Below are 27,813 nucleotides of genomic sequence, written 5' to 3'. Positions count from 1 at the left end.
GACTTCGATTTTTTATTTCCGTCAATTTAGTTAATAAATAATTAAGTGTTTACATTTACCCCGAGAATTCGAAAACTCGGGGTAATGTAAACAGAACTTGAACTACATTTTAAAAGAAAATAATTGAATAAATTTGCTTTTATTTCACAATTTTATTACTTTGGCAATGTAAAATTACATAAAAAAGGAAATTAGGTCTTCTTTACAAAAAAAAAATTTGATCAAAAAAAAAAAATTTTTTTTTTTAAATTTGATTAATTTTTAAAAATATTTGTAGGTTCATCCGCGATATTGGATCCGCCATTTTGAAAATTTAAAATTTGACGTCAAATTCGTATACAGCGACCTCAAAAACCCCCTAGTATCCAGATTCAAGCAAATTTAATCAATTTTTAAAAATATTATTTTTAGGTTCATCCGCCATATTGGATCCACCATTTTGAAATTTAAAAATTTGATTTTAGATTCTTATTCAGCAAAATAAAAAAAAACTTCTTTTTACCAAGTTGAATGAAAATCTATTAAAATTTGTTCAAGTTATTCAAGTTTTTACATAACTAATTTTGTAATGGTTGATTGTTTATTTTATATGATACATTATCAGTCAACTGGTTGATTTACTATACATCTACGAAGAATTTTTTTTCAGTTTTTCCATCCCTAGAGAAAGGTAGATTATGCGATTGCATAATTCCATAATTTTTTAAAATCAAGTAGAAACATTATAATATTATGTTAATTCATGTTTTAAACCTTTTACAACATGTTTCTAGAGCGCATAATATTGCATAATTTTTTACTCACTGCATAATTGTACTCTTTTTGCATAATGATCGCAGAATAGACTCAAAATTTTCAAAATAGTGCTTTTTTAACTAAAAACCATGGAAAATTTTTTTTAGTTTCTTTATTTTTAAAATATTTTTTTAAATTAAATAATAAAATAAATAAGTTTTTAAACTATTAACTAACTTGTTAAATGTTATTGAAAAATTAAATAAATCTTAAATTTTAAAAAGCAGTAAGTACTATATATGATGAGTAACATCGTTTCCGGTCATTTTCCCGAAAGGCCGTGTCTGAATGTCTAATTAGTATAAAGATGTTTCCGTTGTTAAAATTTTTTTCGGAATCTTAAAGAAACCACAGCAAAGATTTGTTTAGTGTTTGCCTCATTCAATTTCGTTTGGTCGTTCAAGAGTTATTTAATTATTATTTAATACCTGTTTTGTTTATAAAAATTTGTATAAACATAATATAAACAATTTTTCATTTTTTTTCTGAATTAAGTGTGGTGGAAACATTTCTTTTTATGTGTAGATTAAAATTCCTGAATTTTATTGCAATTGGTTTACTTACTCCAAAAAAACTAAATTCTTACTTGGAGTCGCACATATATCTATTTTTAATAAAAAACAAAAAAAAATTTTGGGTACATAAATCTTTGGGAAATTAGATTCGGGAAAAAGGTATTTGGGATTTTAGACATTCGGGATAGGGCCTTTCGGGAAATTGGTTTCGAAAAATAACCAGTAACTGTTCCAAATCAAAAATTTTTTTTAAATGCAGCATAATTTTGTAAAATGAACATTTTTTAGCGCATAATTGAAGCAGAATTCTTTTTAATTGCATAATTCTACATAATCATGCTCATTTTATCGCATAATTAACGCAGAATTCATCTTTTTAGTTGCATAATTCCGCATAATTGTACACAATTTAAGCGCATAATTCCGCATAATTGTGCACAATTTAAGCGCATAATTAGAGGGACTCAAAATGCATAATCTACCTTTCTCTATCCATCCCTTAAAACAGTATAGTATACTTGAAATAACTTATTTCTTAAACCTCGCTTAACTACAGTGGTGTTTACATTTACCCCGAATTTTAGGAAAATTTCAAAATCTCGGGGTAAATGTAAACAGTCAGTTTTAGGCGATTCAGGTGCATCAATATTTTTTTGTACCTCATCAAATTTTTCTACACGGAGAAAAAGGAATAGTTGACACATCCAGATACATGGATATCACAGCCATATTATATTGAAAAATACGGGATATCCATAGTTAAGGTTGCTGCATCCATATTCTATGGCTGGCTGTATATTGTTGGAGCAGCAAAAGACCTATGGTTGGGTGATCCATAGTAATGGAAATAGGAAACAAAAAAATTTGAATCACTTAATTAATTAAATTCCATGTCACTTGAGATATTTTATACACATTTTTGTTAATTAATACACACCACTTATTGAATAACCGCATATTTACGAAATAAATCATTAACCGATGGGGGAGACGCGAACCCTAGACCTAACGCATACTAAACACTAACGCTATCCACTACACTATACACGCAACTACAATATTTGAGCATATAATATTCCTTATATATACTATACACATATTTCATGAAAATGAATTTACATAAACACTAATAGACAATAACGATAATAAATAATAAACAATTATAACACTATTTATACACAATAAACTCACAACGCGATTATATAGACGTGACAGGAAACCGACACGACGGACAAATTGAGACGACCATTTTTAAATGGATGCCATGATAATGAATTGTGCGCAACATGTATCGAAATTTTGAACTAACTATGGATCTCCCAACCAAAGTTTATATGGATGAGGCAGCCATATGTGAAAATCCATAGCATGAATTGTAAGCCCAACCATGCCTATGGATGTCACATCCATATTTGATTCAACAATATAATATGGTTCCCTCATCCACTGAATATGGAATGTGCTTCCATTCTGAAAGTTGTCTCTTCCATTGAATTGGATAACACAACAATATTCTGCTCAACAATATTTTTATGGATATCTCTTCCAGACCTTTTCTTTCCCTATAGGGAACTCTATAGTAACAAGTTCATGCAAAAGAAATCCGTCCGTTTTACCTTAAAAAAAAACTAATGTTTTTGGTGAAAAATAGATATTCCGTTTACATTTACCCCAAATGACCCTATAATTAGAAAAAATATAAATTTCGTGGAATATTTTTTTAAACATTATATTATTATATAACCATAATATATAACTTAGTAACCACTAAGTTAAATGAAATCTATAAATCTAAATGTTTTAAACAATTTTTGCATAAAATTTGTCATTGAAATCAGATGTAAAATTTAATTATACACAATAACATAAAATTTTAAAAAATTACTTCACAAATTTTATATTTCTTAAAATTAAAGTTTACTTCAATTTAGTAGAATTTATGTAGAAATCCTGTAAGATTGTTCTAGTGAAATTCTATAGAATATTTACTAGAATTAATATAGAATGATTTCAGTGAAATTCTGTAGAACTTTTTAAGCTGGGACAGCGATCATTCTCGTCGTTTAAAATCTTCCAGAAGGTATTTTTGGAAAATATTCTTTTTGGAATTTTTGGTTTTGGAAAGAAATTTTGTGGGAAATTTTAAATTTTTGAAAAATTGGTCATTGGTAAAATTAATTTTGAAAAAAATAAATTGGTAAAAGTAACCCTCTACTCGACCTCCACTCGTGTCACAAAAGTCACCGTAAAGAAATGGCTGCCTTTATCCTCTTGTTGCTTAATATACTATTTTTTTTAATTTTTGAAAAATATTTAAATTTTTTTCCAGCACAATATTTGTTATCGTTTGCTAGGTAGGTGTAGCACAAGTTTTGGTTTTAAGTTTAATCAAAATTTTGTTCAGAAAAAAAGAAATGGCGTTGCCAACTTCTTGGACATACGTTCGTGAGCGCGTCAGTCTCAACGGGGCGCCATAGACTTCTTCGTTGATTTCTCGAAAAGTTATCGCGATCCCACTATGAAACTTTTACGAACAATTTCTTATTACTTTTGGCTATCACTATAAAAAAATCGAAAAGGGGGTGTTTTTTAAAAAGTAAAAAAAAAATTTTTTTGGAAAAATTTTTAATAATTAGGTAATAAAATTTTTTTTTTAAATTTATTTAAAAAGTACTAGTTATACTGAGAAACTTAAAAAAAAATTTTGAAAAAATATTGAAAACAACCGGAGTTATCTTAATTTTAAAAAATTAGTACATAAATTTTCAAATTTGAATATTTTCAAAAAATTTTCGAAATTTTCAAAATCGTCTTCACTTTATCATATACCTTATTCTTATAGCTACAAGGAAAAAAGTCAGTATCTCTGGTTCCGTGAGGTTAAAATTTCTTAGAATTTTGCAAATATTTCAAGAATAATAATAAGAACGTATGGTAAAATTAAAAAAAAATCTATAGAAAAGCGTTTAGGGGATGTGATACATTATAATGTTCCTGGACGGAAAAAATTTTGGGTGACGAGCCGTTCCAAGTAGACCGAAAATTTACGAATGTGATACGACTTTAGTTTGGAGGAGCTGCATTTCCAACTCGGGCGTGCTGAGCGCCCAAGATGCGGCTATTGCAGTCTCAAGGTTTTGAGTCTCAAATCTTGGGTGTTCAGCGCCACCGACATGGGAACGTAGATTTCCCGAATTGAGAACGCAGCACATCCAAACTATAGTTCCTCCACTTTCCGACGATTGGGATTGCACGATACTCAACATTTTTTCAGTGTGAGTATCATAATATTGCTCACCTAAAACATTTTTTAAGAAATATGCAGAAGAAAAAAGTTATAACAATATCTATGGTCGTACTTTTACTCACTTATGAATACGTTATATACGAAAACATTAAACGCGTTTTTCTCGAAAATGCATTTTTGAGAACGAAGATACTTTTCTCGAAGTCTACCTAACCAATTTTAAGAAACCAAAAACCGTACGATTGTTTATCTAAACAACGAAAAAAAACCTCTAAAATTTTTAATTTCTACCCCCTGTTATTTTCTAAAAGGGTGAATTCACCCAAAAACACATCATTTTTTTGATTTTTTGAGAAAAATGTATATAAAAATTATAAAACATTTTAAAAAATAGTTTATTTAATACATGCTGAAAGCGAGTTTATTTTCTTTAACATAAATGCAGCACAAAGTGATTAATTTCTGTACACCTTTTTGTACACGGAGAGACCGAGATTACTAATTTTTGTATAAAATCACACTAGAATTTACTATTTTCACATTGCAACCACCGGAAATAAGGGGACTTTTTGTATTTTTTACTATTTTCTACACTTAGTCACTAATCCGACAAATGTTCACCAAATTAGCAAAGTTTCTTACTATTTCGTCCAATAGTTCCAAACAACTGTAGTAAACTCAGAAGTATTGTGTACGTAAAATTACTATAGTCGTTTGTAAATGCAGAAAGAAAGAGTGAAAGAAAAAATACGGATTTTAATCGCCGGTTTCCCGTCAATTCTTGACTAATGGAGGTAAACTGGAAGGATTTTTACATACACAGACACACACACACTTATATATTTGTTGGATAAATATTTGAAGACACACACATGTTTATTTCACTTATATGTATAGACGCGGTTAATTAATACCTTTAATACACAACTGCACGCACGACAACGAATTTCACTGAAAGTATACATCTTTGTTTCCTTATATATTGAATGATGAAAATTTACAGCACTTACGAGAAAGCAGTTTACTTTTAACAACTTATTATAAGACATAGTTCTTGGGACAGAAATAAATGCAAAATTTATTAATTTATAATGGTCAATTTCTGAGATAACGAACGACCTACGTTTCACTTTATATTTAATTATTGTAGATAATATCCAAATTTTTTTTACATACGCGAAACATACTCACTGTCAATGATCGGATGGCATCGGCTCATTTACGGAGATTGACGAGGTTAGCAACCAATAGAAATGCAGGCGCCATATGACTGCACTCGCTAGCCACACTTGCTCACCAAAAATTACTACAGTGGATAGTAGGTTTTAGTGGAAAATGTTTTCATTTGTCAGATTTTGTCTAATTAAATTAGAGAAAACTATAATCAATTTTCGCTACATTTACAACTCTTACACAAAATATTAAAATTTGCTATTTCAATGTAGCAAATTTATCTATTTCTTTTGTAAATTTATCTAATTCTGTAGTACATTATTATGCTAAAAGTCCCCTTATTTCCGGTCATTGCAACCATTTTTAGTAATTTTTACAAATGTGGGTCTCTCCGTGTAGGATAAACCCTTAGGAAGAAAACCCCGTTTGAATTTTTAATTTATGTAAAACAGATGCCGGAAACTCTTTCCCCGAATAAAAGGTACTTTTTGGAAAACGCTACCTACATTCTCTTCTTGCAATATGTAGCAATATGCAAAAGAAATTTTTGCAATAACTATAATACATTTTTTATTTACAATAAGATTTTAAAAAATTGTTTTTTACAAATTCTGCACCAGAAAGTCCGCTTAAAAATTTAACAAGTAATAATTTGAACTTAGTAATCAGAGTGTCGAGTTGACCAGGATTTTAAAAACTGACCGTGAAAACTGGGAAATTCATTTTGAACCGGGAATTTCTAGCATTATTTCTACTTTATATTTTAAAAATTTGATACACGGAAAATCTTTGTTCAAGAAAGATTACAAAATTTCTTCAGGAAATGAAGATATGGAAAAAATTCTATGACTGTTTATAAATGTTTTGTATAATAAATGAAACTTTTCTCTATTTTTACGAAACTGGAGAATTTCGGAGAATGTTTGAAATAATTCTATATTTCTTTCAAAAGATTTAATAGTTCTTTATAATTCTTTTGAAACTGGAATAGAATCGTTTGATGCGCAGTAAGCACTACGCAAGTACATCTGTGTGAGTGGTGATTAAGACCCTAGCCTAAACTGACATAACCGGCAAACGATATTGCTTGGTTAACGGATTATTTGAAAGTGCTAATAATGAATTGATTAAATTCATAGTATAATTCGTAAAAGTCATAATAATAGTTTTTTGAAAAATTAAATTTGAACATAAATATGTTCAGAATATTATTTTTTTATTGTTTCACTAGAGATCATGGAGCCGTTCCGAAATGCACGGAAAAAAATAATTCGGAAATAGTTCCTGAATTCGTTCCGAAATTGAGGATATGAGCAAAAGTCGGTAATTATTATACACTGAGAGAAATGGATAGTCAGATTTTGATGTTAAAAAGATTATGTTACACGATACTATCATTATGCTACTGCCAACCATCACAGATGCTAAAAAAATATAGTTATCCCAGTGGGAAATTTCCAACCGGCGTGGATCCTCGCCTGTACCGACGCCGGAGTAGTTGTACTGGCTAGGAACCGCCTGCCTACCGCCCGAGAACTGGTATTCTACCAAAAGATGACTTGGCCAGGAGCTGGCTGGCCATCCGTCTCGGAACTGGCATTCTACCGCCCGGTAACCGGCCGCGAAGAGCCGTTCCGTGTATAATTCAACCGGCTGGGACCCGGCACTGTACCGACTGCGGATCTTTCATTTCCTAGCCAGATGTGCGCTGGCAATGCTGGCATTCTACCGCCTGACAACCGGCTCGGATCAAAATAATAATTTCAACAAAATATATCAATAAAAAAATAATAATTAATTGCAAAAGATAAATACTGATAACAATTCATTGATAGTTCACTTTACACATTTTTTTATACACTTAACGGTATTTTTTTATATTCACATTTGAAAAATCCTAACGCTTGGGGGTACGAACCTACGCCTAACCGAATATTTACAAACCGAAATCTCGCACGCTAACCACTATGCTACGCTCGCATGGAACTCTCAAACCTTAAATGCTTTCAAGTCTCACTAGCTGAAATAAAAATTGTAAAATTACTACGCGGCAATAGGCAATTTGGAAATACGGACTGATGTTATACCGGTATATTTTCAATACTTTACTGAATGTGTATTTATGAATATTTCAATATTTCGTTTAAAAAAATGTTTAAAAAAATGTTATATTTTTATTATTATGTTTTTTAATATTTTATTACATAATATATCGAATAATATGAACATAACTTCACTGCAAAACAATTTTTAACATATAAGTAATAGTATTAAATTGAATAAAATTTTAATGCACAACACATTTTTTTAATTATTTAATTTGCAGAAAAGTGTCAATAAATAATTACTTAATATATTGTTTAAATTAAAAAGAGATTATTAATTAATTAATAATAAATTAATTAATAATAATCTCTTTTTTATATATTGTATTTAATATGTTATTTATTGTAGGCATTATAATATATTGATCACATTTTCTTTCAAGTTAAATATATTTTACTTCTTTCAAATTAATATATTATTTATTAAAAATTATTTATTTAATTGCACATTAATAAAGTTGGATTTTTATATATATTTATAATGAAAAAATTAAGTTTCTTATATTCTTCCTTTGCATGAATACTATTAATTTATTTATTGGTTAACTAATAATAATATTATAATAAATGCAATTAGTTATTGTAATAACTAATTATAATAATAAAATAAATTTATGATTATACTGATAATGTAAACTATAACAATAAATGACGAGATCCGCAGTCGGATCCGCCCCAGCACCGAGCCAGTACAGACCTAACATCCGTCATTCTTCCGACGCGCGTAGAAGAATGAAATCTGCAGGCGGAACAAATCCAGTACCGCGCCAGTACTGACGAAAGTAGAAAGGCGGATCCAAAAGTCGGAGCCTAATCTGTTCCGCGCCGGTTGCATTTTAGGATCCGAATCGGTACAGACCATCGGTGCTGGCGGTCCGTACGGGCGCGGATCCCAGGCGGTTGTATAATCCGACATTCGTCCGACTTTTCCTCCTGGGATGCTACCCCGTACTACCAAGATGTTACTCCTGATGATATTGATGGTAACGGTGACTATCTAGATAGCTGTCTGTATACGTAGCATTAAAGATGGTCACCCTAACCACAATTATGTTACCCACTACTATAAATTTCTCTCCGTGTAGAGCTGTTATTTGGAAGAAATGTCGAACTTTCAAAATAGATATTTAGGAATTATATGGTAAGAACTCGGTATTTATGTAGTAGTTTTTACGAAATGTAGCGGCTGAGTATTTCAGATAGTCTGGACGGTAGAACTTCCGATGAGTTCGGGAAAAATTCAGAGGGTCGCTTCATATATGAAGAAGCTCTTATAAGGGCTACAGAATAGTTCCGGAACAATTCCGTAGCAAAGAAAATAAAAAAAGAAGTTGTGTATACGCGTATATACTTGATCGACATTCGTCAAGCAAGGCGAACTGTGATTGGTTAAGGAGGATACACACACATACATACATAATACACTTATAGCTACCTACATATATTCTAACGCACACATAATTTATACACGACGCATTGAATCGCACGCTGGTTGTAGGGACCTGGGAAGTCTCTTATATACTAGACTTTACTTTTATTCAGCGCTTGTGAGAAACGGGGTCGGCACATCTTTTCTTTCGATGAAGTTCGGGAATTATTATGAAATTTAAACTGGAGTTCTCCTTGATTAGACGCTTGTAAATACTATTTTAGAAGAAATATAATTTCTACGACAAAATTTCGATAATATTATAGACCAGTCCTGTATTTCTCCAGGAATTTATTTACAATGCTGATTTTGAAAGTCTCACAAAAACCGTTTCGTAATTAGTTCGGAACGATTCAGATATACTTATATTGAATTTCTAAAAATTTCTGGAACTTTGCACAAATCCTCAATTATGGAACAAATTCAGGAATTCTTACAGAATTTATTTTTTCCGTGTGAGGTAAAAAGTGTTAATTAGTTTATACTGTCAAGTTATTAGACCTATAAAATTTATGTATTAAAGTTAATGGTTCTTTTTTTTAAATTATTAAGTGTATATATAAGGACAATATTTTATGACGCTGAAAATTACTGGATTATGCCCTAAAAAACTGTTTATTATGCGAAATTATGCGTTGAAAAATTAAAAAGTGCAAATTGATGCTTTTTTGACAGAAAAACGTTATTAAGGACCCAAATAAAGCTTTTAACATTATTATGTTAATTAAAAGTTGCATTTTAAACTAATATATAGCTAGAATATTTTAATAAGTTTCTATTTAATTATAGTATAAATTACATTATTCATAATATATACACTGAAAATAATTAAGGGGGCAACCCTAGTTGTAGGGTACAAAAATTTATCATTTGCATGAATTTTTTTTAAGAAAAACCACCAACATTTTTAAATAAAGCAACTTATTCTCTATAAATATAGAGTAAAGAGCATCATAAGAAATATTTTTTGCGATGAACACGGTAACATGGAGCTGGTTTCTCAGAAATACAAAATTCAAACGAATTTAGTTAAAGTAAAAGATAAAAAAATGCTGTGGGTTCTCAGCTGTAAAAAGATATTGTTTGGGGTCATCCATAAAGCATACTTAATTTCCGAAATTTTATCCCCAACCATCTTGATGCTTTTTCCATTAATGATTAATATGAATCATGATATTTTATGGACCCACCTACTCCTTCAAATATCTAATGCTTTATGGACGACCCCTTTCTTAAAAAAAGAAATCATTCTATTGATGTGAGGAGTAGATTTTTATGTATTAAAAAAGCCCACTAAACTCAAGAAAAATCGGAGATTCAGTGCAGTAGGTTTGAGAAATAGTGCGATCACCGATTTGCAAAATGCTGTTTTAAGAAAAACGAGTTTAAAGTTTTATCATACTCTTTCATTAGACGAAATTTTTTTACGGGCTACAGGAAGTCAGACTTAACTGAACCTTACTTCAGATCTTTAAAGCTTTATATCTCACTCAATTATTAAAATATCAACTTATTATTTTACAAACATATGTCTGAGACCCTACCCACACAGTACCGAAACTTTCCTACAAATTTATTAAAGATTTACTTGCAAACATCGAAGAATTTACTTGTAAAGTTACATAGCTCAACATTTATTGAAATGGGACATTTAAATCTTTGCAGAATTTTCACTAAACTTCGCAAGTAAATATGTACTTCCAAGCTTGCAAGTAAATTTTTAGTAAATATTTAGGAAATTTTCGGTGTTGTGTGAGTAAACTTAGAAAAAATACAAGACAAGAAAAACCGATTTTTTGAAAATTACAACTAGGATTGCCCTTTTAATTATGGATGATTAATTTTATTCATAAATTTATGATAAAATGTATTTATAAAGAGATATTTCGTTAATGCAGATTTAGACTGTGAAATATTTTTATATTTCTTGCACAAAAAATATAATTATGCACAATTATGCGAGAATTCAAAAATTGTGCGATGAAAAAAAATTATGCGTTTTGATGCGACGTTAAATTTATTTTATTTTATTCATAAACATTATAATACGTAGAACTTTAAACTTTCTTTTACACACAAAAAAAATATGGTAAATTTGACTACTTTTTTACTATTTCCTGTAGTTCCTATAGGCGCCCATAACGTTATTTAGTAAAATGAACTATGACAGAATAGTTAGTCTAACTGTAAAATGTGGTAATAAATACCATTTTTACAGTAAATTTAACTACTAAAACAGTTATCTTAACTATTTGTTGTTAGTCGTACTAACTGCTTCATTTAGTTGTAGTAACTAAATTTTCATAGTTCCTATAGGCGCCCGTAACAAATTGTAGTTGTAACAACTGTAAAAAATAGTTAAATTAACTATTTAAAGTAGTAAAATGAAATTATTTATTTGTTTTTTATTATTATTGAGGTCCATTTTTTATATTTTCTCTTACCTATTTTTGTTCATATATAATTTATATATTAAATTCTTATACACCTAACAGAGAAAAATCCCCAAACGCCGGGGATTGAACGCACGACCCTAACATTCACAAACCGATAACCTAACCACCTAACCTCGCTCGCACGCTACGATGACTGGCATTGTACTTGAGAACATTCTTCTTAGATTCAGTCATAATAACTACTCCGTTTAGTTGCAGTAACTAATTTTTTAAGCTCAAGGACTTAGTTGAAATGTAGCCAGCATATGATTTTAAATGACTCAACGATAGTGCAGTAGTTAAAAGTACTGTTGAAAATAGTTATTTTCAGAATTTCTGTAGTAAAATTATCCACTTTTTACTAGTTATAAAAAAATTAAACTTACTATTTTCATATAGTAAAAATAACATAAAAATTGTTACTTTTATGACTTTTGTAATTATAAAAATAAATGTTTCTTACCACCATAGAGATAAATTATTAAAAGCTAGTAAGAATTGGTTCTTTTAACTACATTAAACACAAAAATAACAAATTCCAGCGGTTGTTTTTACTCTTTGGAACAGTAAATTTTAATTTATTTTGCAAATAGCAAGAAATGGATATTTCTACTGCAGAAATTCCGAAAATAACTATTTTTAACAGTACTTTTAACTACTGCACTATTGTTGAGTTATTTACAATCATAACGTGTAGTAGTAATTTTAACTACATAAAACCTACTATTCAATTTTAGTTCCACTAACTATGGAAGTTTAGTTGAAATGCTGATGAATATGGTAGTTTTAACTATATTTTTTTAACTGCACATATGTGGATGTTTTTACCACTCACGTTTTTTCTCTGTAGAAAAAAATGATCTTTTCAACTGCATAAATAGTAAAAATAACTATTTTCAACAATTGATTTTACTATATGAAAACAGTAAATTTCTTTCTTTCTCTGCAACTAGTAAGAAATAGTTGTTTTAACTACATAAATCATAAAAGTAACAACTTTCAGAGGTTGTATTTACTGTATAAAAACAGTAAGTCTCATTTTGTTTGCAACTAATACAAAATAGTTATTTTTGCTACCACAATAGTAAAATTAACTATTTTTAACAATAGTTTTTACTACTACACTATAGTTGAGCCATTTACAAGCATCTGTTAGTTATTTCAACTACGTAAAGTAGTTATTTTAACTACATAAAACCAACTACTTCATTTTGGTTCCACTAACTGAGGAAGTGTAGTTAAAATGCTGCTGAATATGGTAGTTTTAACTACTTTTTTTCTAACTACACAAATGCATGTGGTTGTTTTTACCATTCGCATTTTTTTCTGTGTAATTTTTGAAAATTGTGCGATTATGCGCTTCGCACAAAGTGTAGGTCTCTATGTATATACTATTTAAGAAAATAAAATTGTTTGTCACAAATTGTTCCACTTGAATTCGTAATTTATAATAGTAAATTATTATATTGGTTAGCATTGATTTAAGGAGTGGTTTTGCATATATATTCTTTAAATATTGTAATATATAAATTTAAATGAATAAAACATTAAAATTTATATAAAAATATTAAAATGTATAAGTAAAATAATTACTAGCTTTTTAATTTCGTCAAAATATAGAATCTTTTCAGTCGAAAAAATTAACCTTTACTTAATTATTCCATATTACATTTATTTTAATTTAAATTAATTGAAAAAAGTTAATTTTAATAAAACCTTATTTCTTCTCACAAGTGGCTAAGAAAACGCAGGTTTAGTATATAAGAGAGATTCAAAGCAACTCGTGGTATGTTATATGCGTGCGTGCGAAAGCGAGCGTTATATGTATTCGTATAGTTGTATGATAGTGTTAGTTTTAGGTGCGTTATTATAGTGTGTGTAATCTGTGACAGAATAATATACTTTGTGTGTGTCAGTGTGTGTGCGACCCCTCCTAAACCCGTGTGTCTGCGTAGTAATTCAATAGACACTTTAACTATTTTTCTAAATTTTTTTCCATATCCTCATTTCCTGAAGAAATTTTGTAATCTTTCTTGAACAAAGATTTTCCGTGTAAATATATCCATAAGGGATAAATAATTTGAAAAAGTAAATAAAATTAGAATAGTTATTAAAACACTAGCTAACAAAATTTAATTGACTAAGATATTGCAGCCGATTAAAGATAAAAAAAACTCGCCACCCTGGTAATTATTAATCAGTTATAAGAATATTATTTCGATTAAGCCCCACATTATATCCACTTCAGATAAGTGTCTAATAAATTTACCGCATTTCACTTCTTATGGCTATCTAACAGTCAAGTTTAACTGAGAGTTGGATTAATTTGGGCTAAAAATAGTTTTGAGTAAATAATAATGGTAAATGAAATACTTTCTTCTAGTGAAATTAACTCATACAGTACAGAAGTTATTTATGGCAGCAAGAGAAGATCATGATGACTGAAATGGTTTACTTGATTTTAACTTGTGGAAAATGAATGGATTATATAGACTGTCTAGACAATAATATCCAATCTTCAATTAAGTATAGCTGAATATCAAAGTCACAATTTTAGGGCATGCCAAATACGCTTGATGTACCAATGATTTATTATACACAGAAGGTGTAAAATACCATCCAATCAAGAATCTGAAGAATAGCTGTAAGAATTTATATTTCTACTTAAAATTTGTATTTTTTTTGGTTTTCATCATTTTCATGGTATGAAATTCACAACATTAATGATCCATGTTTTTTTTATGAAAAATCTCCAAATTTCTTCCACATTTATAAATTTAAAAAATTGAATATTTTTTTTAACGAAAGATTTTATAAATTTTTCGTTTAAAAACCTGTTTTTAAAGTTAATTATAAATTATAGCAAATTCACTACTTCTAGTGAAATTTTAAAAACTTTTAAAGTACTTAAAATATGTGTACATAATTATATTATCCAGAATTTATAAATAAAGTTTGAATGATACTTGATATAATAAATAAACTTTAAATATTTTCGAATGCATTAATTAAATATTATGTTTAGTTAATTTATTACTTATTTTAACAGCAAAAATCTCACTTTTTATTCAGGTTTTTGATAATTTAAAAGTACAATACTAACTTACTTTTTTCATAACACAAGCATGGAAAACGTAACTTGTTATAGATGGAAATAATTCAGATAAACGTCACATTACCAAAGATTGAAAAAATTTCCTCGGTTTAACCAATAAGAATTTAGTTATATTGTAACATAGTTGTGTTAACAATTTAAACGTATAAGGTTGAGTCTATTCAATTAACAAATATATCTTGTGCAATTCATATATAGCCTCTGTAGAAGTTTAAGGTGACGTCCCATGCTGCATCAGACGGCGCCTTTATATTGTTTTCCTATTGTAAACTCTACAGAGACTGGTATTGCTCAAGATATATTTGTCTATTCTGGACTCAACCTAAAGTCAAAGCAGAATAGATTCTTAATCAAGATCGCAAACAGAATCGCATATATGTTTTTAATCTATTCTGCGATGGCCTATACTCGATTAGACATGACGTGGTGACACTATTTTTAATAATTTTTAATATTTTAATATTAATTACTAAATATAATTACAAAAATTATAAACTTTTGAGTTGGAACACCTCTACCGACCACACCTCGACGTAAACTTGATAATATCGTTATTATCATGTTCGACGTTTCCATATATTTGTAATAAAAAATAAAATGCAATACTCTTTTTGGAAGATGCACATTTTCCTAGTATTCTTAAATTCGGATAATATGAACAAAGAAATTAAGATATATTAACTTTTTTCAAAAGAACGGAAATGTTCATCTTTCCAAACGTGTATCGCGCAATGTACCTACTAATAATTATGTATTATTTTTAGGTGAAATAATATTTTTTTTTACTTTTTGCTTAGTTTTATAAATTATACTTACTGTATAAGATGAAGTTAGTTACCTAAAAAGCAGATATTTTCAACATAAAGATCTGAATATGTTTTATACTGTTTTGTAAAAACTAAAAAGAAAAAGTAATAGACAAAACATTAAGTAATTACTTAATAAGACGAAATAAAATTATTAATAATGATATGCATAATGAAAAGAAAAATTTCATTGCTATCTTAAAAATTTATTTACTGTATGAGAAAGAATAGAGTAGCCAAAGAAATCCTAGTTTACTATTTGAATAAAATAAAATGTTGATTACTTAAATCATAATCAACTTATTGCAATTGTATAAGTCTATGACTGTTGAGCCAATAATATTTCTATTAAAAAGTAATTTTCAAAATCAGATGCTGTCAATTTGTTTTTTATTGAGTTTTGTAATTTTTAGTATCTTTGTTAAATATTATTTGATATTGCAATATTAATTATAAGTAAATTGTATAATCATAGTTACTATAATTATAATTATATTTTAATTGTAATTAGTTGTAATTAGTTCATGTATTAATTTTAAATTTATAAGTGTCGTCAATTAGTGTTATTCATATACGTTATATAATTGAGGGGCTGGATCGAAGAACTGACGCTTAAAAAACTAATAATTAATTAATCTACAGCACTGAAAATTTTATAAGTTTTTTTTTATCTTTCTATTGACAATCCTTAATAAATGATTAAATTAAATAGGGTGATGTTTCATTAATAATTATTCATTAAAACAATAAATATCGTGTAGATTATAAACAGAAACTTTATTGTACTAATCAAAGCATGCCATTTTTTAACAGTTCTTTGTGTGGAATTTTGTACTTTCAGCAAATACTATACAGCAACAGAAAATATTTAGAAAACTTTGCCTAATAAATATTATATGAAGGAATAACATAATCCTTTATAATACAACTTATACATTGCAACTTATATTGCATTTTTAATTTAGGATTAGTGAATATCTTCAGGATTGAACATTCCCTAAAATGTAAAACAACATTTTATTATTTATGAAATTGAAAATTCTAAATTTTCATTTTACTTTTATTGTATACTTCGACTAAATTCTTTGAAAAAAATTCTATAAAATGATTTTGAATGAATTATTTTATATATTACAAATTAAATATTCTTAACATTTTTTAAAAATTTATTGATCACTTTTTAGAATAACTAATAATTATTTTACACTTACTTTGAAAACATGCACAGCTATTACTGTCATAAGTATAAACATTTTTAAAAACTATAGTTGTCATTGAATTTAGTCGAAATATAACGGAATGACCTTATAGTATTTCTTAAATACAAATAATTACCTTAGCTCGTCGTAATATAGAATCTTTACTAGCATCATAGGGATGATCCTTACTTGGAATTTCTAACACTGATGGGATAGGCTGAATATGAGTATCAATGACGTGTCTAATCATTTCAGCGATCTAAAAAGTGTCTTAATTAAATAATGTTTTTCGATCTATTTTGTTAAAAAAAATATTTACAAACTGACAATGGGAAATGGAAAATTAAATTAATTAAGGACGTTCATTCAAAGAAATTCCCTAGTTTCAGTTTAGGGTAGAGTGGGGTAAAAAAGCCACATTTTTACTTGTGATGCTGTAAAATCTGTATTTAAAATTTTTTTCTCAAATTTCCAATTGTTATTGAAAGTTTAGTTATTAAGCTTGAAAATTCTTGACGAAAATAATTTTTATCTCATGAAAGGACTAAGTTATAAGAGTTTTACGAAAGCACTGCAAGTGGCTTTTTTGCACCACCTGGTGGGGTGAAAAAGCCACCCTACGATTTTAGCAAAACATGTTATCAATTTAGGTATTTTTATAGTTTTCCTTTATTTATATGATAAATAGTCTTATTTGAAAAATATTTTAATAATTATGAAAGAGTTTTTAGCAAGCAAAATTGAAAATTATATTAAGTTTACCTGTTTTCGATTTGCACTGCCAATTTTTCGTACCTTTTTTAGAAGTTCTCTTTAAGTTTCACCACAGATAACATATTTCGTTGCAACCGTTTATTCATTGTTTATTTTTTAAATGCACTTTGAACTACTTTTTCGTCGTGTTTAATTTATTTTATTAAATAAACACGAGAAATTTTGTAAAATAAGAAGGTTAGTTTAAATAGAAAACAAGTGAATTTCACAAAATATTCAATGGATTTTTTGCCCTGGCTTTTTTACACCCATGACCAGTTATTAAAAAAAGCAAAAATAAATTGTTAATTCAGTTCAATTTCCAAAAATTAACATTGTATACGTTTTCGGTATACTTTTCTCCTTATGTACAAACATTTACTTTTATTATTCGTTCACTTAATCAGGTTGTAATATGTTTGAAAAGTTCACTAAAATGTTTTCAAAAAAGCAACAAAAAATTAAAATTACAATAAAAACAATATTAATTTAGGTACAACATTCAAATTAGATTCAAAAGTTGCGTATTACCTAATAGTATTTATATTCTAAACAGCTGATAAATCGGCTTAATAGTTTTTAAATAAAACTCAAATGGCTTTTTTACACCATGGCTTTTTTACCCCACTCTACCCTATCAATTTCCTTGACAATTTATTAACATTAAAATTATTATTTATTTTCTTAATTTCCCTGACAAAATTTTTTTTTTCATATCATTTCCCTGACTTTACTGACAAAAATTTTGTTTCTCCAACGCCTGCTCCGAAAGGAGTACTTTTTTGTTAGATAAGTGTGGCGAAAGTAGAAATTTTCTCAACTTCTCTGAAGAGAGACACGAAAGTAAATTCAGCATGGCGAAAGTAAATTTTAGCGTGGTAAAAGTAAATCATGACCTCATTTTTTTCTTCACGGAGAAAAATGGTGCTGAGTTTCTAGTAAAAGTTCCTATGGAATAGTAATAATTCTACTTTTATATTAAAAATTACTATTCATAGTAAAATGTACTTCGAATGAAGTAAATATTACTATTTCTGGTAGTAAAAATTACTAATAGTAATTATTACATTAGTCACATTTAAAAATTGCTTTAAGAATTTTAATTTTTACATCGTCATTGTAAATTTTATTAAATTTTGTATTACTTTTTACATTCGATATGTTGTAAATATTACTCGTAGAAATTCTACTAATTACTTCTGCAAGAAACAACTTTTACTATTGGAGAGCGAACTTTTTACTCGAAAAAATAGTAATCCGTACCACTACTACTATAGACCTGTGTGTGTGATGACGTCACTACTGTCATGCCCAGCGATCGTAGCCTGACTTCAAAGTCATTAACATTATAATACTATACTCCAAAGTTTTATACATATATTAAAATGTGCAATTCTAGCTTTGTATAAAATTATTTATAACATTTATTGAAATAATTCTTTTTTATTTTGTACAAAATCAGAATAAGAAATCTAAGAATAATAATCTAATAATTTAATAATTAAATTAAGTAATTTTAAATTAATAATACTGTCGTTTATTATTATTATTATTATTATTATTATTATTATTATTATTATTATTATTATTGCATTATTATTATTAATGTTTATATTTTAATTCAGTAGCTTATGTAAATAAATATAGTAAAATTACAGTAATGTTAAAGTAAATTTTTCAGAGCAAAATTAATTTAAAATTACAGTAATATTACACGAGCATGCATTGAGAAAACTGGAGAGTCAAATTCAGAGGTTCAAAAAGTGTATGTTTCCTTTGCTTATGAAGAGAGTTAAATAGTCCTTCTAAAATAAGTTTTTAATTGATAATGGAAATCTACTTGTATATTCTCTCCCATTATATCTGAGGGTTAAAAGTTGCGCAGAAAATGTGTACGATCTGATGCGCGCGAAATTATTTTTCTGACATTTTATGTATTTAATTTAGGGGTTAGGTTGCCATATTTATTCATTTCGCGCCGGATAAGGAAGGGATTTCTCAAGATGGTTAATTTGTCCCTCTGTTATAAACTCATTTTCCCTCCAAGAGAAATGGCACGAATATCTGTCAATGGTGTATTTGAACATTTAGATTGTTATCCAATAGCTAACTCTCAAATATCAACGATTTGTCCCTCCAGATGTTTAGTCCAATACTCCAGTTTTCTCAGTGTGTAAAGTAAATAAAAAAGGCTGTGAAATGCATATCTAATGAATAAACAAGAAATTTTTTTTTATTTTATCGTTAGAAAATAAACTTTTTTTCAATTTTTTCTTAAGTATGTAATATTACAGTAATGTTACTGAAATATTACCGCATAATATTACTGTAATGTTACTATAATATTGATGGGTAATATTACCATCAGGCGGACATTTTAATATGACCATAATATTACAGTAATTTTACCGGGTAATATTACTGTAATGTTACGTGCTACATGGGAAAGGGATATATGCGGGTAACCGAAATTTTCTTCCATAGCAATTGTGTAGCCGAGAGGCTTAGTGTAAATGCGCCGGCATTCTTTTCACCCGTCGGTGTGAGGCGCGTCATTGAGTGGGTACGGATTACTACTTTTCCGAGTAAAAATCTTTACTAAATAGTAATAATTGCTCTGATTCGTATTAATTGCTCGGAACATTTTAAATATTACTCGGCCTTTAGTAAAATTTAGATTCCTTGAAGTAAATTATACTTTTTTAAAATAGTAAAAATCGTTTGAAAACGAAGCAAAAGTTACTATTTCTTGAGCAGTTTCAAAATTACTACTTGAAAGTAGTAATTTTTCATCGAGAATAGTATAATTATTACTATTTATTTTTCTCCGTGTTGTTCCTTGACCGCGAGATATATTTTGTGTCTCACTTCTTCCCCACTCAAAACATTCGTCTGTTATTATATTAAACACTACACTGAGAGAAATGGATAGTCAGATTTTGATGTTAAAAAGATGATGTTACACGATACTATCATTATGCTACTGCCAACCATCACAGATGCTAAAAAAAATATAGTTATGCTACCCCTTACTACCAAGATGTTACTCCTGATGATATTGATGGTAACGGTGACTATCTAGATAGCTGTCTGTATACGTAGCATTAAAGATGGTCACCCTAACCACAATTATGTTACCCACTACTATAAATTTCTCTCTGTGTAGCGCCTCCGTCGACCGCTACGCGGTCGACTACGTTGCTTCCACTTTCCATTTAACACGTAAATATTCTTTAAAATTTTTAACACGTAATTTGCTTTTTCATGTTATTCCTACCTTTAAATTATGATTTTGTTGTGATAAAAAAATGTAAAAACAACAAATTTCATTTGTTTAAATAAATTTTGAAACAAAATGTTTGTGTCAAAATTCAAAAATTATTATATTTGTTCAAAAATAATAAAACATTAAAATATCACTTCGAACGAAAACTGGTTTATAAACAATAATAAAAAACTGTTACCCTACGTTTTTTTTAATTTTTACTCATTCTTCAGCAAATAAATGTTTATTTATTATTTATACGTATAATATATATGGTTATTTTGTTGTATTTTTAGTCGGTCACAACAACAACAGAAATTTGTTTTGTTCCGATTAAGTAACTAAGTTAGTGAGGTTACATTTGTTTACAAAGTGCATACCTTGTACATTTAGCACTAACCAGAAATACTACAACATAACACATTCAACACATTATTTTTCCATTGTAGACGCAGCCCAAAAATTACAAAATTAAAAAACATTTAATATACTTTTATTTATATTATAATAATAAAAAACAATTATTTGCCGAAAATAAAATAAGATTCCAAAAGAAAACAAACAGTAGCCATCTTTCTATCTTGGTTTGACGTCATCCTGCATTTCACGCGTGCGTAGTCTTTTTTAAGAAAGTTCTGTGATGACGTAATATCGATATATCTCTAAAGTTTCGAGAGAATTCGAGTTTCAATAGAAATAGAGTTTCGAGCTAGTTCTTCGATTTTTCTCGAACTTTCTTTTTTAGTAAAGGATAAGCACTAGGGTGTCCGTAAAAATGCGACTTTCTAATTTTGTTTACGCCTCCCCCTAGTTTGGTTCCAATAAAATAAATTTTCCCAAAATCTGAAGCCGATTGATTGATAATAAAACATGCCAGTAATCGATCAAAAATACATGAGAAAAATGCACTTTTTAAACAAAAATCATAATTTTTTTAATTTTTATGCAAAAAATTCTCCAGGTCACAAATCATTTCATTTTTAACTGCACTATAAGATACTTAGCACTTCTACAAAAATTTAATTTAAAAAAATTTTCAAAATGGCGGATATTTAAAGTGGGTCATAAAAATGCAGACCACAATGTATGCAACGTTTTATCACGTAAATGTTAGCAGAAATTCAACAAATTTTCTTACTCAGGGGTAATTTGAATTGTTTATCAAGAATCTGATATCAGAAATTAATTTTTCAAACTTTTTGATCCAATATATGGCGGACTCGAAATTTTCATTTTTCACATTTTTGAAATAAATATTCTGATACACCGTCAAGGAGGATTTAATCTAAAAAATTAATATTTAGAATATTTACTTAAAAAATGTGGAAAATCAAAATTTTATGTCCGCCATATTCGATCAAAAAGTTTGAAAAATTAATTTCTGATATCAGATTCTTGATAAACAATTCAAAATGAAAAGATTTGTGATCTGGAGAATTTTGTGCATAAAAAATTTTTAAATTATAATTTTTTTTAAAAGTGCATTTTTTTATTTATTTTTTATGGGAAATTTAGATCGATTACTAGCACGTGTTTATATTAATCAATCCGCTTCAGATTTTGGGAAAATTATTTTTAATTTTATTGAAACCAAAGTGGGGGGTGGCGTAAACAAAATTCGAAAAAATAAATTTCCCATATATCTTACGGACACCCTAATAAGCATCCGTTAAATTAAAATTATACGAAACTCAAGAAAAAACCTTTCCTCGCAAGGCGTTGGAGAAAACCTAGTGCACAACACGTGATGAAAAAATGATTTTTCTCAAGTGATTGCTGCTCTTGCTACGCTCGAACCGCAAACTTCACTCTCGAAAAATCACACTTTCAGCACTAGTTGTGCAATGTACTATTTCCTGACTTTACTGATCTGTGACCACCCTGAATGCAGACTTAAAAAAATAATGAATTCACATTTAAGAAATTGAAATTTTATTATCATTCGAATTTTCTGAAAGAACAAATATTAATTTTCAAGAAAAAAATTTAAAACTTACAAAATTTATTATATAATTTCAATGTAATCCAAATTTTTTGTCATATCGCTTCTTAAAAATTAAAAAAAATATACACTACCGTCGGGAATTATCGGTACGGCTGCACGCGCACGGCCCAAAAACATACCAATCTTTAAATCACGATTTTTTTGTAAATGCAAATGTCAGAAAATTAACAAATATACTATTCGTAAGATTATTAAATTCTACGATTAATGATACATGACTGTAAATTTTAATAATTCATACAAAGATTGCAGCAATCAACAAATTTGCCAAAAAAATTTAAAAAATAAAATTTTTTTGGAAATTTTTTCAACCCCTGCATATTTTTTAAAATTGTAAAAAAAATTTGATACTTACATAGGTGTGATCATTTAAGTCTCATCTTTAATTTAAGACCAAAAGAGTTTAAAAATCTTATTCGGTTCATGAGATATCATTATAAACGTCCGAGCATGTTTTTTGATAAATGCATTGAATTACATAGTCGCTTTTTGGTCTTAAATTAAAAATGAGATTTGAATGATTACACCCATGTAAGTTTCAAATTTTTTCTACAATTTTAAAAAAATATGCAGGAGTTGAAAAAATTTCCAAAATTTTATTTTTTAAATTTTTTTGTTATATTTGTCGATTGCTGCAATCTTTGTATAAATTATTAAAATTCTCAGTCATGTATCATTAATCGTAGAATTTAATAATCTTTCGAATGGTACCTATATTTGTTAATTTTCTGACATTTGTATTTACAAAAAAATCGTGATTTAAAGATTGGTATGTTTTTGGGCCGTGCGCGTGCAGCCGTTCCGATAATTCCCGACGGTAGTGTATTTCGATTTTAATATATTTTAATGTCACCGTTTAAATTTTTAAACACGTATGCCGTTTGGAAAATATGCTTATTTGTTTAGAAAAAGTAAAAATTTTCTTCTAAACAAATAAGCATATTTTTAAAACAGCGTGTTTATTTAAAAACCTGAATGGTTACGTTGTAAAGAATCATTTTTTAAAGAAAATAAGCCATAATTATGCATATTAAAATCGAATCATTTTTAAGAAGCAATCCTTTCTTAAAAAAGACATGGAGTGGAAACGTCGAATGTATCGAAAAGTATCGAAGTAAAGAATGGGCAATGAGAATGTAAAATCTTAATAGAAGGGTGTTTTTAAAATTGTTTGTACATGTGAAGGTGGCGCTGCAGTCGTATGTTATTTAAAAAGAGCGCGAATATATAAATTTTATTTTTGTTAAGAGAAAGTACTCATAATAAATCTTATTTTGCATTTAAAAAAAAACGTCAACATTTCAAATATAAATAAGCAAATTATTAACTGAAAAAATTTGAATATTATTATTAATAAAATAATGGACTTGGACAATGGACATATAAAAACTAGCACCGTAGACGGCCGCTTGCGGCCGTCGGAGGAGCTAGTATGACAAAAAATTTATATAAACCAATTAATTTTTTGATTGTCAATTTTTTTTCTTGATAATTAATATTTTTGTTTTCTAGACAATACTGTTAATAATATTTCAATCATTTAAATATTAATTATATATATATTCTTAAGTAAATATATTTTTTTATTAAAGAACATTGAAAAAATAATTTAAACTTACATTTTGATTAATAAGAATTATATCAATATCATCTCGTTTTATAAAACGTTTAAATGTATCCTCAATTTCTCCAACCGCTGTATCTAAAAGTAATATAATGTAATTTGTTATAAAAACTTAAGTAACAGTTAAAATTATCACTAATAATAAAGAATTAAAAGAATTACAAAAGTAATTTAAAATTACTAAAATAGCAAAAAATTATAATAAAAATATCAACATTAAACATTACATTCTAATAATACCAGTACCAAAAAGAAGAATACTATTAAAAAGGTAAGAAACTAAAACGAATATGAAGATTATAAGGGTGAAGCTAAAATTAAATATATCATAAAAACATTACTTTTGTCGACAACCATAAAATTAGGATGACGATTTTTATTAATTTCGCCAACGCCTCCCAATAAAAATCCTACACAGGTATCCTGAAAAAAAATCAATTAACTTCTAATTTATTAAGTTTAAAAAATCTGATTGATTATTAATAAAATTTTTGTACTTATTAAAAGAATTTTTAGGAGTAAAAAGGAAGTATTAATTTGTTACTCACTTCATCACCAATGACAGCTAAAAGTTTTCCCTTTCCTGCAGAATGTAGTGCCATTTTTTCAAAAAAAAGGTTTTTAATTCAGAAATAGTATACCAGAATTTTTCTAAAAAAAATATTATTTACTTTATACAACGTCTGCAAATGATCTTATTTCTCTTTCAGAAATCAGCTGACCTGCCGTCACACCTACAAAGGATGCGTTCAATTTTTTCACTACATAAGCGACATCTGGAATTTAGTTTTCTTCAATTGGTAATAACGACGATATCGACTGTCGTCTTTTTGCTCGACAGGTTCCCAATATGTTATACTATACGAGAAACCGCGTCCCTCCAAGAACACCACGAGGTACAGTAGATTTCAAGAATGTGAGTTGAAAGAGGACCAACTGTTAAAAGTCACCACCGATGGCGTCAGTTATGCACAGGGCCTATTTCAATTAAAAAGCATGGAATAATGCAACAAAAATTATGTTTTTATTAATTTAAATTAATTCAACTGTATTTCTTTATACATAATATTGATTTAAAAGCTTTATAAAATATTTTGTAATATAGGTTTTAGTTTATTACGACATGAAAAATTATTTCGTTTAGCTTTCGGAAAACACACCTCTTTTTTAGATCATTTTTCAAAGCTCAACCAATTTTGAACTGTTCATCTGATCAAACTGAAGAATTTTTTAAATATAGTTTTAACTCTGTAAAATAAGTCTGTAGAGGAGAACGGGGCGAGGCAGCCAAGACGGCACATTTTGGTTTGCGAGGCAGTTATTTAAATAGGTTTTTTCAATTTTAATATCGCGTTAGAAAGCTTGCCCAGTAAAAAAAAGTATTTAGAATAGAGAAAAAGTATTGGTGGTGACCGTTCGGTAAATGCGTTTTCGCGTAAAAACCGTATTGGTGGGTTACGGTGGGTGTTTACGAGATATAGGCCCTGAAGCGCCTCGGAGGCGTGAAAGGTTCTCATTTTAGTTTGAAAAGTAAATTTGTTAACTTGGACTCTGATTCGTTGAGAGCGTATGAATCAGATAGTGTGTGTGATACTGGCTGCAGTTTTATAGGTATTTAACTAGAAGGGTTGCGTTCTGAAATAGTAAATTGCGCAAAAGCTGCGTTCAGACCGTTTTTTGCGGAAGCGCTCATGCGCAAACCCTAGCAAGTGTGCTTGCCTACCGCTCTGAGCATCTCGAAGCAGCTCGGCATGTGTGCATATAGGCACACCTGCACGTGTGCTTTGAATGTTTTGATTCTCATCATTTTTCATAAATTAATAAAAACTAAGTGCCTTATTTAATTAAACTGTTAACAATAATTATAAATATTGCTTAAAGTAATAAATAAAATATATTTTATTGAAAAGCGCTTAATTTAATTTATTTCACTGATTTTTTTTCAAAAAAATTTACATAACCTCAATATAATTTAATATTTACTTTATGTTAAAAGCAAGAACTTTATTTTGTTTTAAGATAATTCTATAACATTTTTGTTCAAAGTATATAATATATAATTATAATAAAATTTAAAAAATTTAATTTTATTTGTTATGAAAATATTTATTTATTTTATTTATTTTTTATTATTTTATTTTATTATTTATTAATATTTATTTTATTTATTTATTATCCATCCATCATAGCTTTTTTCACTTTATTGTCAATTACAAAAATGCATTGCTTTTCCTCTTTGTATTCTATTTTTATTTTTTCCTTCGCAAACTCCATCTAAAATTGTGTCGCATGTTATAGTATTATAATTTTTTTTTGATAATAAATATTTTCATAACAAATAAAATTAAATTTTTTAAATTTCATTATAACTATATTATATACTTTGAACAATAATGTTATAGAATTATCTTAAAACAAAATAAAGTTCTTGCTTTTAACATAAAGTAGATGTTAAATTATATAGAGGTTATGTAAATTTTTTTGAAAAAAAATCAGTGAAATAAATTAAATTAAGCGCTTTTCAATAAAATATATTTTATTTATTACGTTAAGCAATATTTATAATTATTGTTAACAGTTTAATTAAATAAGGCACTTAGTTTTTATTAATTTATGAAAAATGATGAGAATCAAGACATTCAAAGCACACGTGCAGGTGTGCCTATATGCACACATGCCGAGCTGCTTCGAGATGCTCAGAGCGGTAGGCAAGCACACTTGCTAGGGTTTGCGCATGAGCGCTTCCGTAGTTTTTACACCTGAAATCTGTACGGAAGCGCCTACGCGCCACGAGGCAAAGAGAGGAAACCTGTTTCTGCTAATGTCGTTTTAGCTTGTGGAACATAGGAACACGTTCGATGGTTCGCTGGTTCGGTGGTTCGATGATGTGATTGTTGCTAAATAAAAAATTTAAAATAAGAAATAAAAATGAACCAAATTAATTTAAATTGACAATTTTAATGTAATAAAATATTTTTTAGGTATTATTTATAACAGATATTAATTATGAGGTAAATTAGGTGCTTTAAAAAAAATCATATATTTTGAGGTTATAAAATGTGTTATGAAAAAGTAATGGTACACTTCAACTCATCAATGCCACCGGGGTGGAAAAAATATAATGAAAGTTTGTATCGTTATAATAATACGAAAAAACTTAATTAACCCACTTAATGTAAATTAAAAAAAAGAATTTTGTCTTTTGATATAGATATATCACTGTAAAAAAATCTGGTGTAAAATAACACAAAACTTGTAATTTCACACATCAAAATTATAGGTTGTACGTAGTAAATTTATTTCGTTCCAAAAGTAGTTTTACTATTTTTAATAATTTTACATTATAC

At 28.1% G+C, this 27,813-nt stretch overlaps 2 protein-coding genes across 6 annotated transcripts in view; one reads left to right on the top strand and one right to left on the bottom strand.

The window, feature by feature from the left end:
- Positions 1-26,383, top strand: part of LOC122505031 (large neutral amino acids transporter small subunit 2) — a 38,910-nt gene extending 12,527 nt beyond the window's left edge. For 2 of the 5 annotated variants that reach the window (XM_043616442.1, XM_043616441.1), the window contains exon 11: positions 14,083-14,538. In XM_043616442.1, coding sequence (XP_043472377.1) covers positions 14,083-14,144 — 62 coding nt within the window. In that variant the 3' untranslated portion in view covers positions 14,145-14,538. Of the gene's footprint in view, positions 1-14,082; positions 14,540-25,176 lie in introns of those variants that run through there. The other 3 variants (XR_006301880.1, XM_043616444.1, XM_043616443.1) reach the window with 3 other exon arrangements.
- On the bottom strand, positions 16,374-25,192 carry LOC122505033 (V-type proton ATPase subunit F 1). The gene is made up of 5 exons (XM_043616445.1): positions 25,015-25,192; positions 24,808-24,889; positions 24,462-24,544; positions 16,956-17,078; positions 16,374-16,617 (listed from the first exon to the last, which is right to left on the bottom strand). The coding sequence occupies exons 1-5, from the start codon at positions 25,066-25,068 to the stop codon at positions 16,588-16,590; spliced, it is 372 nt and encodes a 123-aa protein (XP_043472380.1). The 5' UTR covers positions 25,069-25,192; the 3' UTR covers positions 16,374-16,587.
- Positions 26,384-27,813: the final 1,430 nt, after the last annotated feature.

The sequence above is a fragment of the Leptopilina heterotoma genome, unplaced genomic scaffold (genome assembly GCF_015476425.1).
Source record: "Leptopilina heterotoma isolate Lh14 unplaced genomic scaffold, ASM1547642v1 Lhet_332, whole genome shotgun sequence".
Classification (NCBI taxonomy): Eukaryota; Metazoa; Arthropoda; class Insecta; order Hymenoptera; family Figitidae; genus Leptopilina; species Leptopilina heterotoma.
This window is presented reverse-complemented; position numbering and strand designations above follow the sequence as displayed.